This window comes from Anolis carolinensis, chromosome 6, assembly GCF_035594765.1.
Source record: "Anolis carolinensis isolate JA03-04 chromosome 6, rAnoCar3.1.pri, whole genome shotgun sequence".
Classification (NCBI taxonomy): domain Eukaryota; kingdom Metazoa; phylum Chordata; class Lepidosauria; order Squamata; family Dactyloidae; genus Anolis; species Anolis carolinensis.
The window spans coordinates 118,423,372-118,436,772 of record NC_085846.1 but is presented as its reverse complement, the minus strand read 5'-3'; the positions used below and the strand labels follow the sequence as shown (position 1 = coordinate 118,436,772).

Here is a 13,401-nt window from a genome sequence, read left to right as displayed (position 1 = left end):
TCTCCATTGAGAATTCTCCAAAATTGCTAAACTGGGGTTATGGGACTTTATAGACATTTCAAGGGAAAAGACATGTAATAGACTCTGGACTTTCCAGATATATAAACCTTCCCTGCTTAGTTTCTCCATACCTCACAACCTCGGAGGATGCCTGCCATAGATGTGGGCGAAACGTCAGGAGAGAATGCTTCTGGAACATGGAGATATATTCCTCACAACCTCTGAGGATGCCTGCCATAGGTGTGGGCGAAATGTCAGGAGAGAATGCTTCTGGAACATGGAGATATATTCCTCACAACCTCTGAGGATGCCTGCCATAGGTGTGGGCGAAACGTCAGGAGAGAATGCTTCTGGAACATGGAGATATATTCCTCACAACCTCTGAGGATGCCTGCCATAGGTGTGGGCGAAACGTCAGGAGAGAATGCTTCTGGAACATGGAGATATATTCCTCACCTCTGAGGATGCCTGCCATAGGTGTGGGCGAAACGTCAGGAGAGAATGCTTCTGGAACATGGAGATATATTCCTCACAACCTCTGAGGATGCCTGCCATAGGTGTGGGTGAAACGTCAGGAGAGAATGCTTCTGGAACATGGCCAGGCAGCCCAGAAAAACACAACCCAACGATTCTGTTAACTGTTTCTACACTGTAGTAAAATTGTTGCACTCGGTTGAGTTTGCTTATCTTTATTTTACTTTTTAATTCCTGTATTTCAATATGCGTATCATCCTAGCAGCAGTAGTTTGGTGAGTCACCAGCCCTCTTTGGAAGAGGCGACTAGAGAACTTGCAAAACTGCAACTCCCAGGATTCTATAGCATTGAACCATGGCGGTTAACATGGTATGAAACCGAATTAATTCTACAGTGCAGATGAATTTTTTTTAAAGAAAAACCATGGTTCAATCATCAAAAGGGTGAGACAAAGTGAGCCAGGAACACAGCAAGTAGAAGGATTTGATTTCGAGGCCTTTCTGTATTTCTGTATTGCTAGAAATTTGTGGACTGAAGGAAAACCCATAACCTCCCGTGTTTCACAGGCTGAAACCAAGGCATCAGTGGCAAAACAATATCGGAGTATGGAGTCACTTTGGCAAAGTGGGGAAGAACACACGAGATGGAAGAGGCTGCCGCTGTCTGCTTTTGCCTGAACCTCCTGAGAAGGAAAGGATTCTTCCTCTTGCTGCGTTGGAAGCAAATTACTTTTGCACCTTTGGATTCAACCTGCAGCAACTAAGGTATGCCTACAAGAAAGGCACAGGTAAAACCTGGGAATCTGTAAAACTAGATAAACAGTGGGATAGCGGAGGATTATTTGGGATTATCTCTGCTCTGGAGTGTGGTGGAGGCTCCTTTGGGGGCTTTGAAGCAGAGGCTGCATGGCCATCTGGTGGGGTGGCTTTGAATGTTGTTTTCCTGCTTCTTGGCAGAATGGGGTTGGACTGGATGGCCCTCAAGATCTCTTCCAACTCTAGAATCATAGAATCATAAGAGTTGGAAGACACCTTAAAAGCCTCTAAAGAAGGAGCCTCCACCACACTCTGGGGTAGAGACTTCCAGTGCGGAAAAGCTCTCAAAGTGAAGAAGTATTTCCTAATGGATTCTATGAAGGATGGGCCCATAACACTAGGTAACAAAATCTGAAAAATGTTCTATTCCTGCTTCTTCGCCAGTCACCATCAATCTGGACAGACATGTGTATGAGATTCTCCAGCTGCTCTTCTGTAAATAGCTGTAAATTACTTCAATAAAAATTCTGAACCGCCGGGCTCAGCAGATAGCTATGTGTGTATGTGTGTTCGTGGTCTAAGCAGATTGCTAGATTCCTGATGAAGGGGATATTGAGACAGAGAGCTGAATAAGTCTCAATTTAACCCTCACACCGATAGTAATGACTTGTTATACTCCAGAAACGTCATTGTTTTTGTGGCTGCCACAAACTGTGTTGAACTGGTTGAGACTTGGTGAGATATTAATAGAAAAAGTATAGCAAAATGTGCTACAGGATGTCCCGCCCGCAAAAACAAAATTCTTGTTTAAGGAACTTCCTATGTTTTTCTGATAGAACCAATTAGGAAATGACATTTATAACCCAGGGACAAAAACTGTGTTACATAGTGTAGAACTGCCAGTTCTCCAAATGGCCACCCCAAGAACAGAGAGAAAACAAGAAGGTAGGTGGGAGGCTACACCGTGTTCCCAGGCCAAGTCAGATTCTTTAACAGTTCCACTGACGTCCCACTCTTTTGGCTGCCCTGTAAAATGCCCTGGTCCCCTCTCTTCTTCCTCCTCCTGCTCCCACAATGACTCACATTAGTAAAAGGCAACCCCAATATTTCCTATTTTTGTGCGATCAGCAGAGGAGTATTAAGTGGGAACATCAGTGCCACCAGCAAGAAGTGGGATCCATTACAACGCATTTAATTTTCAAACAGTCTTGTGTCAAAGTGGAAATGAACTGCCGATCAATACTTTTGAAGAGAAGCCATGTGATCTGAACACTTTTTTGTGAAAGGAAAGTAGCCTTCCCATGAAACCCTGCTTGGGCAGCATTTCTGACCAACACTGACCTCTTGGCACTTGTTTTGTCTTAATATCGCTAAGAGTTCTCTGTCTTAATGGGGAATCGGTTTCACCCAAAAACAACAAGACTTAGCTCTGAGCAGACAGGTCAACTGAGGGCTGCACTTCATTTTACTAATCAGCTCTTTTTGTTTTCCAAGTGACCAAAATAAGTTACAGACTACCAAAAGCACCAAGGAAGAATATCTCTGCAATAAAACAGAAAGTAAAATGGGATTTTTTGTGAGTTGCACAAACATTGGCCTATTTTTTCTGACCAAACATTCACCAAACATTCAAGCAATCACACACTGAGAGACAGTATTATCAGCAGGGAAGACGGAGCCAACAGACCTGGGGCTGGCATTGTAACCTCATCTGGAGGGTCACATCTAAGGGCTTTTGCTTTGCTCTCTCCCTCATGCATTAACAGAAGGGAAGAAATCAAGGCTGGATTCAGTGCACCAAATGGGTTTGATTTTGCTTTAAATTGTTCACAGCAGTAGCCCAAGACCTTTACAATCCAGCCTCAAAGAACAAAGGCAGCCTTCTTTTTCACAGATCGATTTAAAGGGAGGAAAGACACCAGTTACACTGAAATCTTGAGGAATTTTAAAGATTTGTATGCAGAACTCAAGTGCTAAATAGCAACAGATGGGATGAGTTCGAAAACAGACCGAATAACATTTCTGGAATGCAATTTCTAGCAAGACACTTGAGAGAGCCCCTGTAAGGGTTTTCAGAGGATGTGTGGTCTCTTTTTGCCAACGATTGTAATAAAAACCCTACATTTCTCTTCAGGAATGAAACGGGACATGCGACTAATGGGTAAGCTCCACACAAAATGTTAAGAACTGGAGCAAGTGTCACGGGCCGCAATGGCAATGCTCAACACGTGAAACTATTTCAGGGGAACACACTTTCTTTTAAAATAACACACGCAAAGGATGTGATAATAAAGGACATGAATGTAAAACCACAAAGATATGAACACTCTCATCCACATTTAAGCTGGTTTGCATCTTCGGGTAAATATTAAAAGTAGATCCAAGTTATTTCCTTTGTCGTTTCAAGTTGTGCCCAAGATGAACAAGAGTCACGCAAGGATTCCTCAGTCTCTGTAAGACTTTGCATCCCAAAGGAATGAAGGATATTTATCCATGGAGTTCAAATGGCCCAGATAATTATTATTATTTTTCATTTGGCAATGTAAAGAGGGTTGCAACAGGATGTGGAGGTTAGCCGGAACCAAAGTTTGCAGTGTGCTTCTGTTACGACTGGTGCCGAGATGGATTCCTTCCCTTCAGTTACAGACACCAAATACAGCCTCAAAATGCATCTGGACAACGAGGCATAAGCACATCATGCGTCCCAGCCCATCGGTGGTCTTCCAAGTGCACATTTTCTGGAGAGCAGCCCGTTCCCAAGACCGGTTCCCGCCTCCAACGGATCATTTCCAGGGTTCAATTCTGCGAGGTCTTGTCCTGAACGGGGAGCTTCTCGAGCAGGGCCTTGTGGTTCATGTTGATGCTGGCGATGAGCCCGCCGTCGTTGGCGACGGACCCCGTGTAGTCGATCTCCTCTCCCGCCAGAGTCGTCATGTGGCCCCCCAAGGCTCTCAGCACCGCGTTGCCCGCGCAGATGTCCCACTTCTTGATGAAGGTGACGTGGATGTAGACGTCCGCTTTCTCCTGATCTGCCTCGGGGACGTCCAGGAGGGACAGGACCTTGTATCCTAGAGAAGAAATCATTCAAGGCTTACTGAGTAGAAGTATTTTATAGACAGGGCATGGTCCAATTTGGCCCCTCCCTCGGTGTTTTGGACTCCAACTCCCACCATTCCTCACAGCCTCAGGCCCCTTCCTTTTCCTCCGCAGCCGCTTAAGCGGCTGCGGAGGAAAAGGAAGGGGCCTGAGGCTGTGAGGAATGGTGGGAGTTGGAGTCCAAAACACCGAGGGAGAGCCCAAGTTGCCCCATGCTTGTTAATAGATTACAGCATGCAAAGATCTTTAAACCCACTTAACCTATGGATGTTCTTACACAATTCAAGCCCTTAATCAAACTGAGAATAAAGCAAAATAAAACTGAAAATAATAATAATAAAAATAATAACTTTATTTTTATACCCCGCCCCATCTCCCCAATGGGGACTCGGAGCAGCTTACATGGGGACCAAGCCCGAAAACATACAACAATAAAATGATGAAACAATTATACCAACAATAAAACATCAATATCAATAAAACCATCATAATAATCAACATATAGTATAAAATATTAATAAAGCAAACAAGGCAACTACGTCTTTTGGAAATGCACAGTTAACTCTGTACGAGGCTCCCTCTCCCTGCAAAAGTTAAGTACAAACAAGGCTTGTTGATTCAGGTTATTTGCTCAGGGGAAACTGCTTCCTCGGTACAAAACCTTTTTCTCTTTGCAGGAACAATTATATCCTGCATTGCTCCAGGATCTGAGGCGTGGACAGAGCAGGTCATGTTGTGTTAAGGACAGATCTGAAGATCACCCATAATTAGAGAAACTTAACCAAAAAAAGTACCTGATATCACCAAGTGTGTATATTAGAATGTATTGCAACATGTAAGTTTGATTTGTGGCTTTTTAAAACATTTTCCCTGGTAACAATATTGATGGTTTTGGCTTTTCAATTCTGCTGCGTACCTCTTACAATCATCAATAATAGTATGTAAAGACAAGTGACAATCAAAAACCTAGCAACATGCCATTTTGCTGACTTATATCTTTGCCAAACATCTTTCCACCATGTCTCCTGTATCAATTTAACAATATAATAATATATAATACTCATATTATACCATACTAATATTATAATATATTGTATACACATATAATATATGAGAATAATATAATGTAATACAATATAATAATAATGCACTAATTTACAATATAATTTACAATATAATAATTAATATATTGTATATACATATAACATTGACAATATTAAAATATAATACTAATACAATATAATAATATTAATTATATGTTATATATTACATGTAATATTACTAATAATATTGCAATTTAGTGGTATAGTACAATATAGTAATATATAATGCTTATATTATGCTATACCAATAATATAATATATTGTATGTACCTATAACTTGTAAGCCACCCTGAGTCCCCTTTAGTGTGAGAGTTGCGAATAAATAAATAAATGTTGCGAATAAATAAATAAACACACATAGTATTATAATAATAGTAATAATAATTTTTTTATACCCCGCCTCCATCTCCCCATGGGGGACTCGAGGCGGCTTACATGGGGCCAAAGCCTGGGGAAATACAATAACAAACATAAAACAACATTAAATAACAGAAACCACACACAAATAAAATTAAAAATTAAAGGTCATTCAATGCTAATCAAATAGGCCAACTGCAACATTCACGCTTGCCTCAAGTAGACAAGAGTTCTTTCTCCCACCCTGGACATTATTCCACAGATAGATAGATAGATAGATAGATAGATAGATAGATAGATAGATAGATAGAAACCCCTCTTGTCTAGTTTCCAACAGACCTCACAACCTCTTGAGGATGCCTGCCACAGATGTGGGCAAAACGTCAGGAGAGAATGCTTCTGGAACATGGCCATACAGCCCAGAAAACTCACAGCAACCCAATTTCCTAATCATTACGTTTTTTCTCCCATTAAGCATTTAAAACCTTATAGCCTGGTACATTTACAATTATAGCAACAATTCTTAACAGCCTACCAGCTGTTAGGAATCGTGGCAGTTGAAGTCCAAAACAGTTGGAGGGCCCAAGTTTGCCCCTGCCTGCAATTGACTGAAATGTTCATAGTAACTACAAACCTGAACCGCCAGCTTTAATGACCACAGTCTTATTTCCAAAGGTCTGCAAAGCGACTTGCTTCACTTTCCCTTCGTGGGACCGGGACACGATGATGGTGGGCGCCTGTTCGTTGTAGGAAGACCGTGCCTTGATGTTGGCTCCTCCGCCCACCATTGCCCAGGCTGCAAAACAGCGGGAAACGGTCAGTCTGTTGCAGGCTGCAGACCCTCAATGACTTCACATTGTCAGCAGCTGCCCTATGATGTGGTGGATCCTTCCCCGCCCTAGGCAGCCCCAATCTTTCTCTGCAGGAACTCTGCACGTGCTCCTAAGAGGTTTGCGGGGCCAAAGGCTCCCTTACACTGACTGCAACTACACTGGAGAGGCCCTTCACAATCCAAGAGAACATCGACAGCAGGCACGGGCAACTTTTGTCGGTGTTTGAGAGTTTAATTGAGATACATCCACCTTTCCGTCTCAATTCCTCACCTTTTTTGGCGATCTAGCCATCTGCTTAGTCACACAAACATAAATCAAGATTCTCTGTTTTCAGCTGAACACGGTTCTTATCTTTATTGAGTCAATTACATCTATATACACAGTACAGCAGGAGAAGACCATCTACATGTCCGGCTTGATGGCAACGGGAAAAAGCACCTTATCTCTAAACATGTCGACACCCACATTCCAGAACAGTGACGTATGTCCTGTAATGTTTGGGGAAACTACACAGTGTCACTCTAGCAATTAATCTCTCTCTATTCATTTAACTCTTAACTCTACTGGAATGCTTCACTACTTGGATATTGCAGGCACACACACAATACCCTAGCTTTAAACTATAAGTGAAAATTTCATACTACATCATCCAAAACTCCGACAAGTTTGAGGCCTCCAGGTGTTTTGGACTCCATAGGCTGTTTGGAATTGTGGGAGATGAAGTCCAAAACACCTGGAGGGCTCCAGCTGGCCCATGCCTGGTCTATAGTATTTATCCCTGGAAGAACTATAAACAAAAATGGGCCACAATATTTGGAAAATATTGTCAACGGACACAAAAATACGCTCCCATACCTGTATATCCAGTAAATGGCTTGTGTATTACTCCTATAACTGGCTTTCCATTCACAGCAGCGCACACCATTGTAGTCACATACTGGCGAAGATTCTCTGAAGGGTAAGAATGGAAGAGCTTTAGATACATGCAGGGTGAAGGAAATCATATACATCAGTTAACGGGATTCTCACTTCCATTTTTTTTTTGGTATTATATGTGCTTCCCTCCACTGTTTTTGTCCTTCAGTAAATTGCTATGTAAACAAATAAATAAAATACCCTGCCACCATCTCCCAGAGGGACTCAAGGCAGCTTACAAAGCGCTCAAAGGTGTAAACACACATAATACAAAAATTACAGAAACAATAACACAAAACATAGTTGCTGCAGTAAAATATGCAGTTGTTATGCTTTTGATAGAAAGCACTGGACAAGCAGCTTATAGAGAATGTGCCTGTCTCTCACTGCCAGTGATGAATAATAATATAATAACTTTATTTTTATACCCCGCCTCGATCTCCCCGAGGGGACTCGGGGTGGCTTACATAGGGTGGAGCCCAGGTAAATACAATAACAACATAAAACAAAGCAAACAACAGAACCCTGCACAAGAATAAAATTTAAACATTAACATACAAGGATAAAATGGCAAGCATTAATAAAACAAGGTTTAAATACAAAAATAAGAATAATAAAAATGGGCATAAACAGTTCCAAGAAAGAAAACAAAACAAAACCAGCATCCTGGCTTAAGTTAATTTTTTTTTTTTTCGTGTCAGGAGCAACCGGAGTTGCTTCTGGAGTGAGAGAATTGGCCGTCTGCAAGGACGTTGCCCAGGGGACGCCCGGATGTTTTGATGTTTTTACCATCCATGTGGGAGGCTTCTCTCATGTCCCCGCATGGAGCTGGAGCTGATAGAGGGAGCTCATCCGCGCTCTCCCCGGGTGGGATTCGAACCTGGCAGCTTTCAGGTCAGCAACCCAACCTTCAAGTCACTTAGTCCACTACGCCATCTGGGGGCTCTGCTTAAGTTAATAATATAATATAATAATAACTTTATTTTTATAACCCGCCTCCATCTTCCTGACGGGAGTCAGAGCGCCTTACACGGGACGAGCCCAACATCAACATAGGTTAAAACACAATCAATGAATTCAAACAATATAACAAAATAAATATCAAACAACATAAAACACCTCAAATGTTTTAAAACCTATTTTGTATTGAACTGTGGGGAAGCAGGATTTCAATTCACAGCAATCATGCAATGGAGCAGTTCCTCTGAAACATCAGACTATGCAGAAGAGGAAAGCAGCAAATCAACATTAATTCAGTGACAATACCTGTATATTCTTGAGTTGCGTCTAATGGGTCAATCCACACTGTAATGCTATCTGCTGGTACAAAAATAGGCTGGACTCGTTTCTTTATATCTTCAGGAATGGTGCGATCCCAAGAAATGATCTCTTGGTCATCTCCATCAAGATGTTCTTCAGAATTTATCTAACGGTAAAAACAGAGATACAGCTTAATGCAACAACTCATTCTCAGAATTCAATAATCTTGTACAGGCAGTCTCCAAGTTTCAAACAAGAGAGGTTCTATAGGTTTGTTCTTAAGTTGAATTTCTATGAAAGTTGGAACAGGTGCATTTTTAAGTATAACTCCAGCCAATTTTTGAAAAGTTTTGGATAGTATTGGGAAGGGTTGACCCCTCTGTGGAATCTCCTTTGCTTTCTGTGCCCCTGTTCAAAAAAATTCACCTTGCTTTCTGCCTCTGTGAGAACTGGATTTTGCAAAATGTAGCTGCTTGTGGAAACAAGGATTGGAGAGGAAGCTTCAGTGGAGACACCTTTTCCCCAAGGTAATAACTCTTTCAGGAGTGGATTTCCCTTCAGAGAGGTAGATTTCTCTCACTTCTTGTCAGTGAGGACATGGATTTCCAGATGGAAGGTGGTCCCAACAAGGGTTGGCTTGACGCGCCATCTTCCCTTTCGTCCTCCACTCATTGCCTCTTCAAACTGCACAGCACTGATGGTCACAGCTGACCTCCAGTTAGAACGCTCAAGGACTAGGGCTTCCCAGTTCTCCCTCAGTGTCTATGCCACAGTTTTTAAGATTGGCTTTAAGACCATCTTTAAATCTCTAAAAATAGAACATTTCACTCCCAATACCTCACAACCTCTGAGGATGCCTACCATAGATATGGGCGAAACGTCAGGAGAGAATACTTCTGGAACATGGCCATACAGCCTGGAAAACATACAACAACCCCATGATCCCGGCCATGAAAGCTTTCGACAACACATACCGTAGAACATTTCACTGTTTAATATACTGAAGGAAGGGAACGGTTGGTTGTTTCTTTCCTTCTGGCTTTAGAAGTTCAGGCAAGAAACAACGATGGCATCAGCAGGTCCCCATACAAATGTCTCTCCCCGGTGGTGAGGCAAGGGGACTCATAAGGCGGTTTTAAGGACTAAGAAGAGGAACTAAAACAATGGTTTCAGTTTGTGGCACTGCTGCTGAAACGCCAAAACACTTGTTCAACTGCACCAAAGGCACACATTTCTTGAAACACTCTTCTTACGCAAACAACGTTTATCTTTCTTCTATTGCTATCAGCGTGGCACCAAGCTTTGCAATCTTACATTTTCCATGGAGAACTGCCACTGTAAACAAGCCGGAGGGAATCTTTTAATAGCCAGAACAAATGTTCTGCTTGGTTAATCTGGGCAAGTTGCACTACGTTATCTTTGCTTTTTAAAAGCCACACAGTTACTGTGAGGATTAGCTAGGACAACATCTCCTTTTCCTGGCTCCAGCTTTTCTAAATTGTTTACTATAGGCACTCTCTTCCAACCTGACAATGAAAGCTTGTCTTCCTCTGGCCCTCCTTCGCCATTCTCCCAAAGGCGCTGCCACTAAAGGTTTTCCAGCTACACAGAGGACGAGGGAGAGTAGAAAGCCTGAGATCATATGAAGACTTTGTTGAAAGTACCTTGACCATCAGAGACTTTGCTCACCAAAGTATGCCTTTACAAGTCTGTTACAACAACGACAAAAGCCCGAGGCTGTGGCGCAGACGGGAGAGCAAGCCAGTGCAATTAACTGCAATGAATCACTGACCAGGAGGTCATAAGTTCGAGGCCCGCTCGGAGCTATGTTGTTGTCTTTGTCCTGTGTTAAAAAGGCATTGAATGTTTGCCTAATATGTGTAATGTGATCCGTCCCGAGTCCCCTTCGGGGTGAGAAGGGCGGAATATAAATGCTGTAAATAAATAATAAATAAAAATAAATAAAGCAACCCATCCGAAGCATAATTATGAATACTAAAAAATCAACTTCCAAAACACAACTGTTGCTGCTGTGCTTTAACACTTTAAGACAAAAACGTCACTCAGGTGAGAAAGGAACTTTTCATTAAATCTAAATAACTGGATTTCGATGCAACATTATTACACAAGCCCCAAGCACTTTTGGTACAATTTGTAGATACGAAATGGTGTCTTCAAAGAGCAAAGCTTGTGAAATCCTGCTATAGATCAGTTTGTTCGAGAGGAAAGAGAAGCGGATTTTGGAGACACTCGAAATGGAGAAGTGGCAAGGAGGAGAGCAAACTTTTGTGCGAGTGGTGGGTACAGGGAATACTGCTTTTGGGGCTTTCAGCCATTCACTACTGCTCCAGAGTCTGGTGGAGTATCCTTCTATGGAGGTTTTTAAGCTGGATGGTCATCTGTCAGGAGGGCTTGGGCTGTGCTTTTCCCGCATTGCAAGGGGTTGGACTGGATGGCCCTGGGAGGGTCTCTTCCAGCTATATGGTTCTATATGCTGTAATAATAATGGTAATTATGACAATCAGCCCATTCTTTCCTCTAAGACTGGATAACGTATGCCCAACCATTATTATTATTATTATTATTATTATTATTATTTGTCCCTTCCTTCCAACTTTAAGACTGAATATGGGGCGCTCAACCATTATTATTATGATTATTACTACTACTAATAGTGACTATTTCCTTCCAATCCTCAAACTAAGTAAGGGATGCTCAACCTCTATTATTATTATTATTATTATTATTAATGACTACTTCCTTCCAACCCTGAGACTGGATAAGGGACACTCAACCTGTATTATTATTATTATTATTGACTACTTCCTTCCAATCCTAAGACTGGATAATGGAGGCTCAACCTGCATTGTATCATCATCATTATTATGCTGACTACTTCCTTCCAACCCTAAGACTGAAAAAGGGACACTCAACCTGTATTATTATTATTATTATTGACTATTTCCAACCCTAAGACTGGATAAGGGAGGCTCAACCTGAATTGTACTATTATTATTATACTGACTACTTCCTTCCAATCCTAAGACTGAAAAAGGGACACTCAACCTGTATTATTATTATTATTATTATTATTGACTACTTCCAACCCTAAGACTGGATAAGGGACACTCCACCTATATTATTATTATTATTATTATTGACTGCTTCCCTCCAACTCTAAGCTGGATAAGGGACACTCAACCTGTATGATTATTATTATTATTGACTACTTCCAACCCTAAGACTGGATAAGGGACACTCAACCTGTATTATTATTGACTACTTCCAACCCTAAGACTGGCCAAGGGAGGCCCAACCTGCATTGTATTATTATTATTATTATTATTATTATTATTATTATTACTATTATTATTATACTGACTACTTCCTTCCAACCCTAAGACTGGATACGGGAGGCTCAAACTGTATTATTATTATTATTATCATTGACTATTTCCAACCCTAAGACTGAATAAAGGGCACTCAACCTATATTATGATGATGATGATGATGATACGGACTCCTTCTTTCCAACCCCAAGACCCGTCTGAAGGCGGCGGTGCTGGTACCTGGAGGGCGGGGAAGGCCCCTCGGAGGAGGCGGACGAGCTTGCGGTTGGAGGCGAGGTCCCCGCGGGTGAGCTTCTCGGCCTGGGCCCCTCCTGCTCCTCCGCCGCCGCCCTCCTTGCGCTGCTCGCCCAGGGCGCCCTCCTCGCGGACGCGCTTGACCTCGGCCCCGCCCGCCTCCGCCGCCGCCACCGAGGCCGCCAGCAGCTCCCGCAGGTCCACCTCCGCCGGGCCCGTCCCGTCCGAGGCGGCGCCCCCGGGGAGGGAGAGGCCCAGCCGCCCGGCCAGGAAGCCCGCGTAGAGGTGGTAGAGGAGGCCCAGGCCCAGCAGGCCCAGCACGGCCACCCCCAGCGGGGACAGGCGGATCCCCATCGGCGCCATGCCCCACCGACCCACCGACCCTCCGCCCGCCTCACTCCCCAGGCATCCTCGCCGCCGGAAGACCGCCGCGCCACGCCTCTTCCGCCCGGAACAAGCCCAACCCCCGCCAGAACGTCAACATCCGGGTTTGGCCTCTTTCTCGGAGCATGCGCAGCATCAGCGGGGGAAGCCGCCCTGCCAGTCCGTATTGCCCTTCCTTCCTTCCTCGGAGACTGCGCCTTCATGCAGGAAGGATGGCGTCTGTCAAGACAAAGATCCACCCAGAGGAAAGGTGTTCTTCCCATACATCACTGACCGCATAGGCAAACTGATGAAGAAGCACAACCTACAAACCATCTAATAATAATAATAATAATAATAATAATAATAATAATAATACTGATGACTCAAAATGCAGACTGTGCAAGGAAGCTGACGAAACCATTGATCATATCGTCAGCTGCTGTAAGAAAATTGCACAGACAGACTACAAACAGAGGCACAACTGTGTGGCCCAAATGATCCATTGGAACTTATGGCTCAAGGACCACCTCCCAGCAGCAAAGAACTGGTGGGATTCACAAACCTGCAAAAGTCTTGGAAAAGTCTTGGAACTGGACAATTTGGACAGAAAAACAAGAAAACTCAGGACCATTCATCATTCCCTGCACCCTCGCAGTG

The 13,401-nt window shown here is 43.1% G+C and overlaps 1 protein-coding gene across 1 annotated transcript; it reads right to left on the bottom strand.

The window, feature by feature from the left end:
* Window positions 1-2,406: 2,406 nt before the first annotated feature.
* On the bottom strand, window positions 2,407-12,822 carry bpnt2 (3'(2'), 5'-bisphosphate nucleotidase 2). The gene is made up of 5 exons (XM_008118556.3): window positions 12,364-12,822; window positions 8,801-8,960; window positions 7,475-7,570; window positions 6,421-6,582; window positions 2,407-4,298 (listed from the first exon to the last, which is right to left on the bottom strand). Exons 1-5 carry the CDS (start codon window positions 12,739-12,741, stop codon window positions 4,027-4,029), a joined length of 1,068 nt encoding a protein of 355 aa, XP_008116763.3. The 5' UTR covers window positions 12,742-12,822; the 3' UTR covers window positions 2,407-4,026.
* Window positions 12,823-13,401: the final 579 nt, after the last annotated feature.

Bases quoted from the DNA above. Each gene is read 5' to 3' on its own strand.
- bpnt2 (XM_008118556.3), bottom strand. From the start codon at position 12,741: ATGGCGCCGATGGGGATCCGCCTGTCCCCGCTGGGGGTGGCCGTGCTG. The intron at 6,583-7,474 runs GTATGGGAGCGT...GCTGTTTTGCAG, and splicing joins GCCATTTACTGGATATACAG to CCTGGGCAATGGTGGGCGGA. The intron at 4,299-6,420 runs GTTTGTAGTTAC...TTTCTTCTCTAG, and splicing joins CATTAAAGCTGGCGGTTCAG to GATACAAGGTCCTGTCCCTC.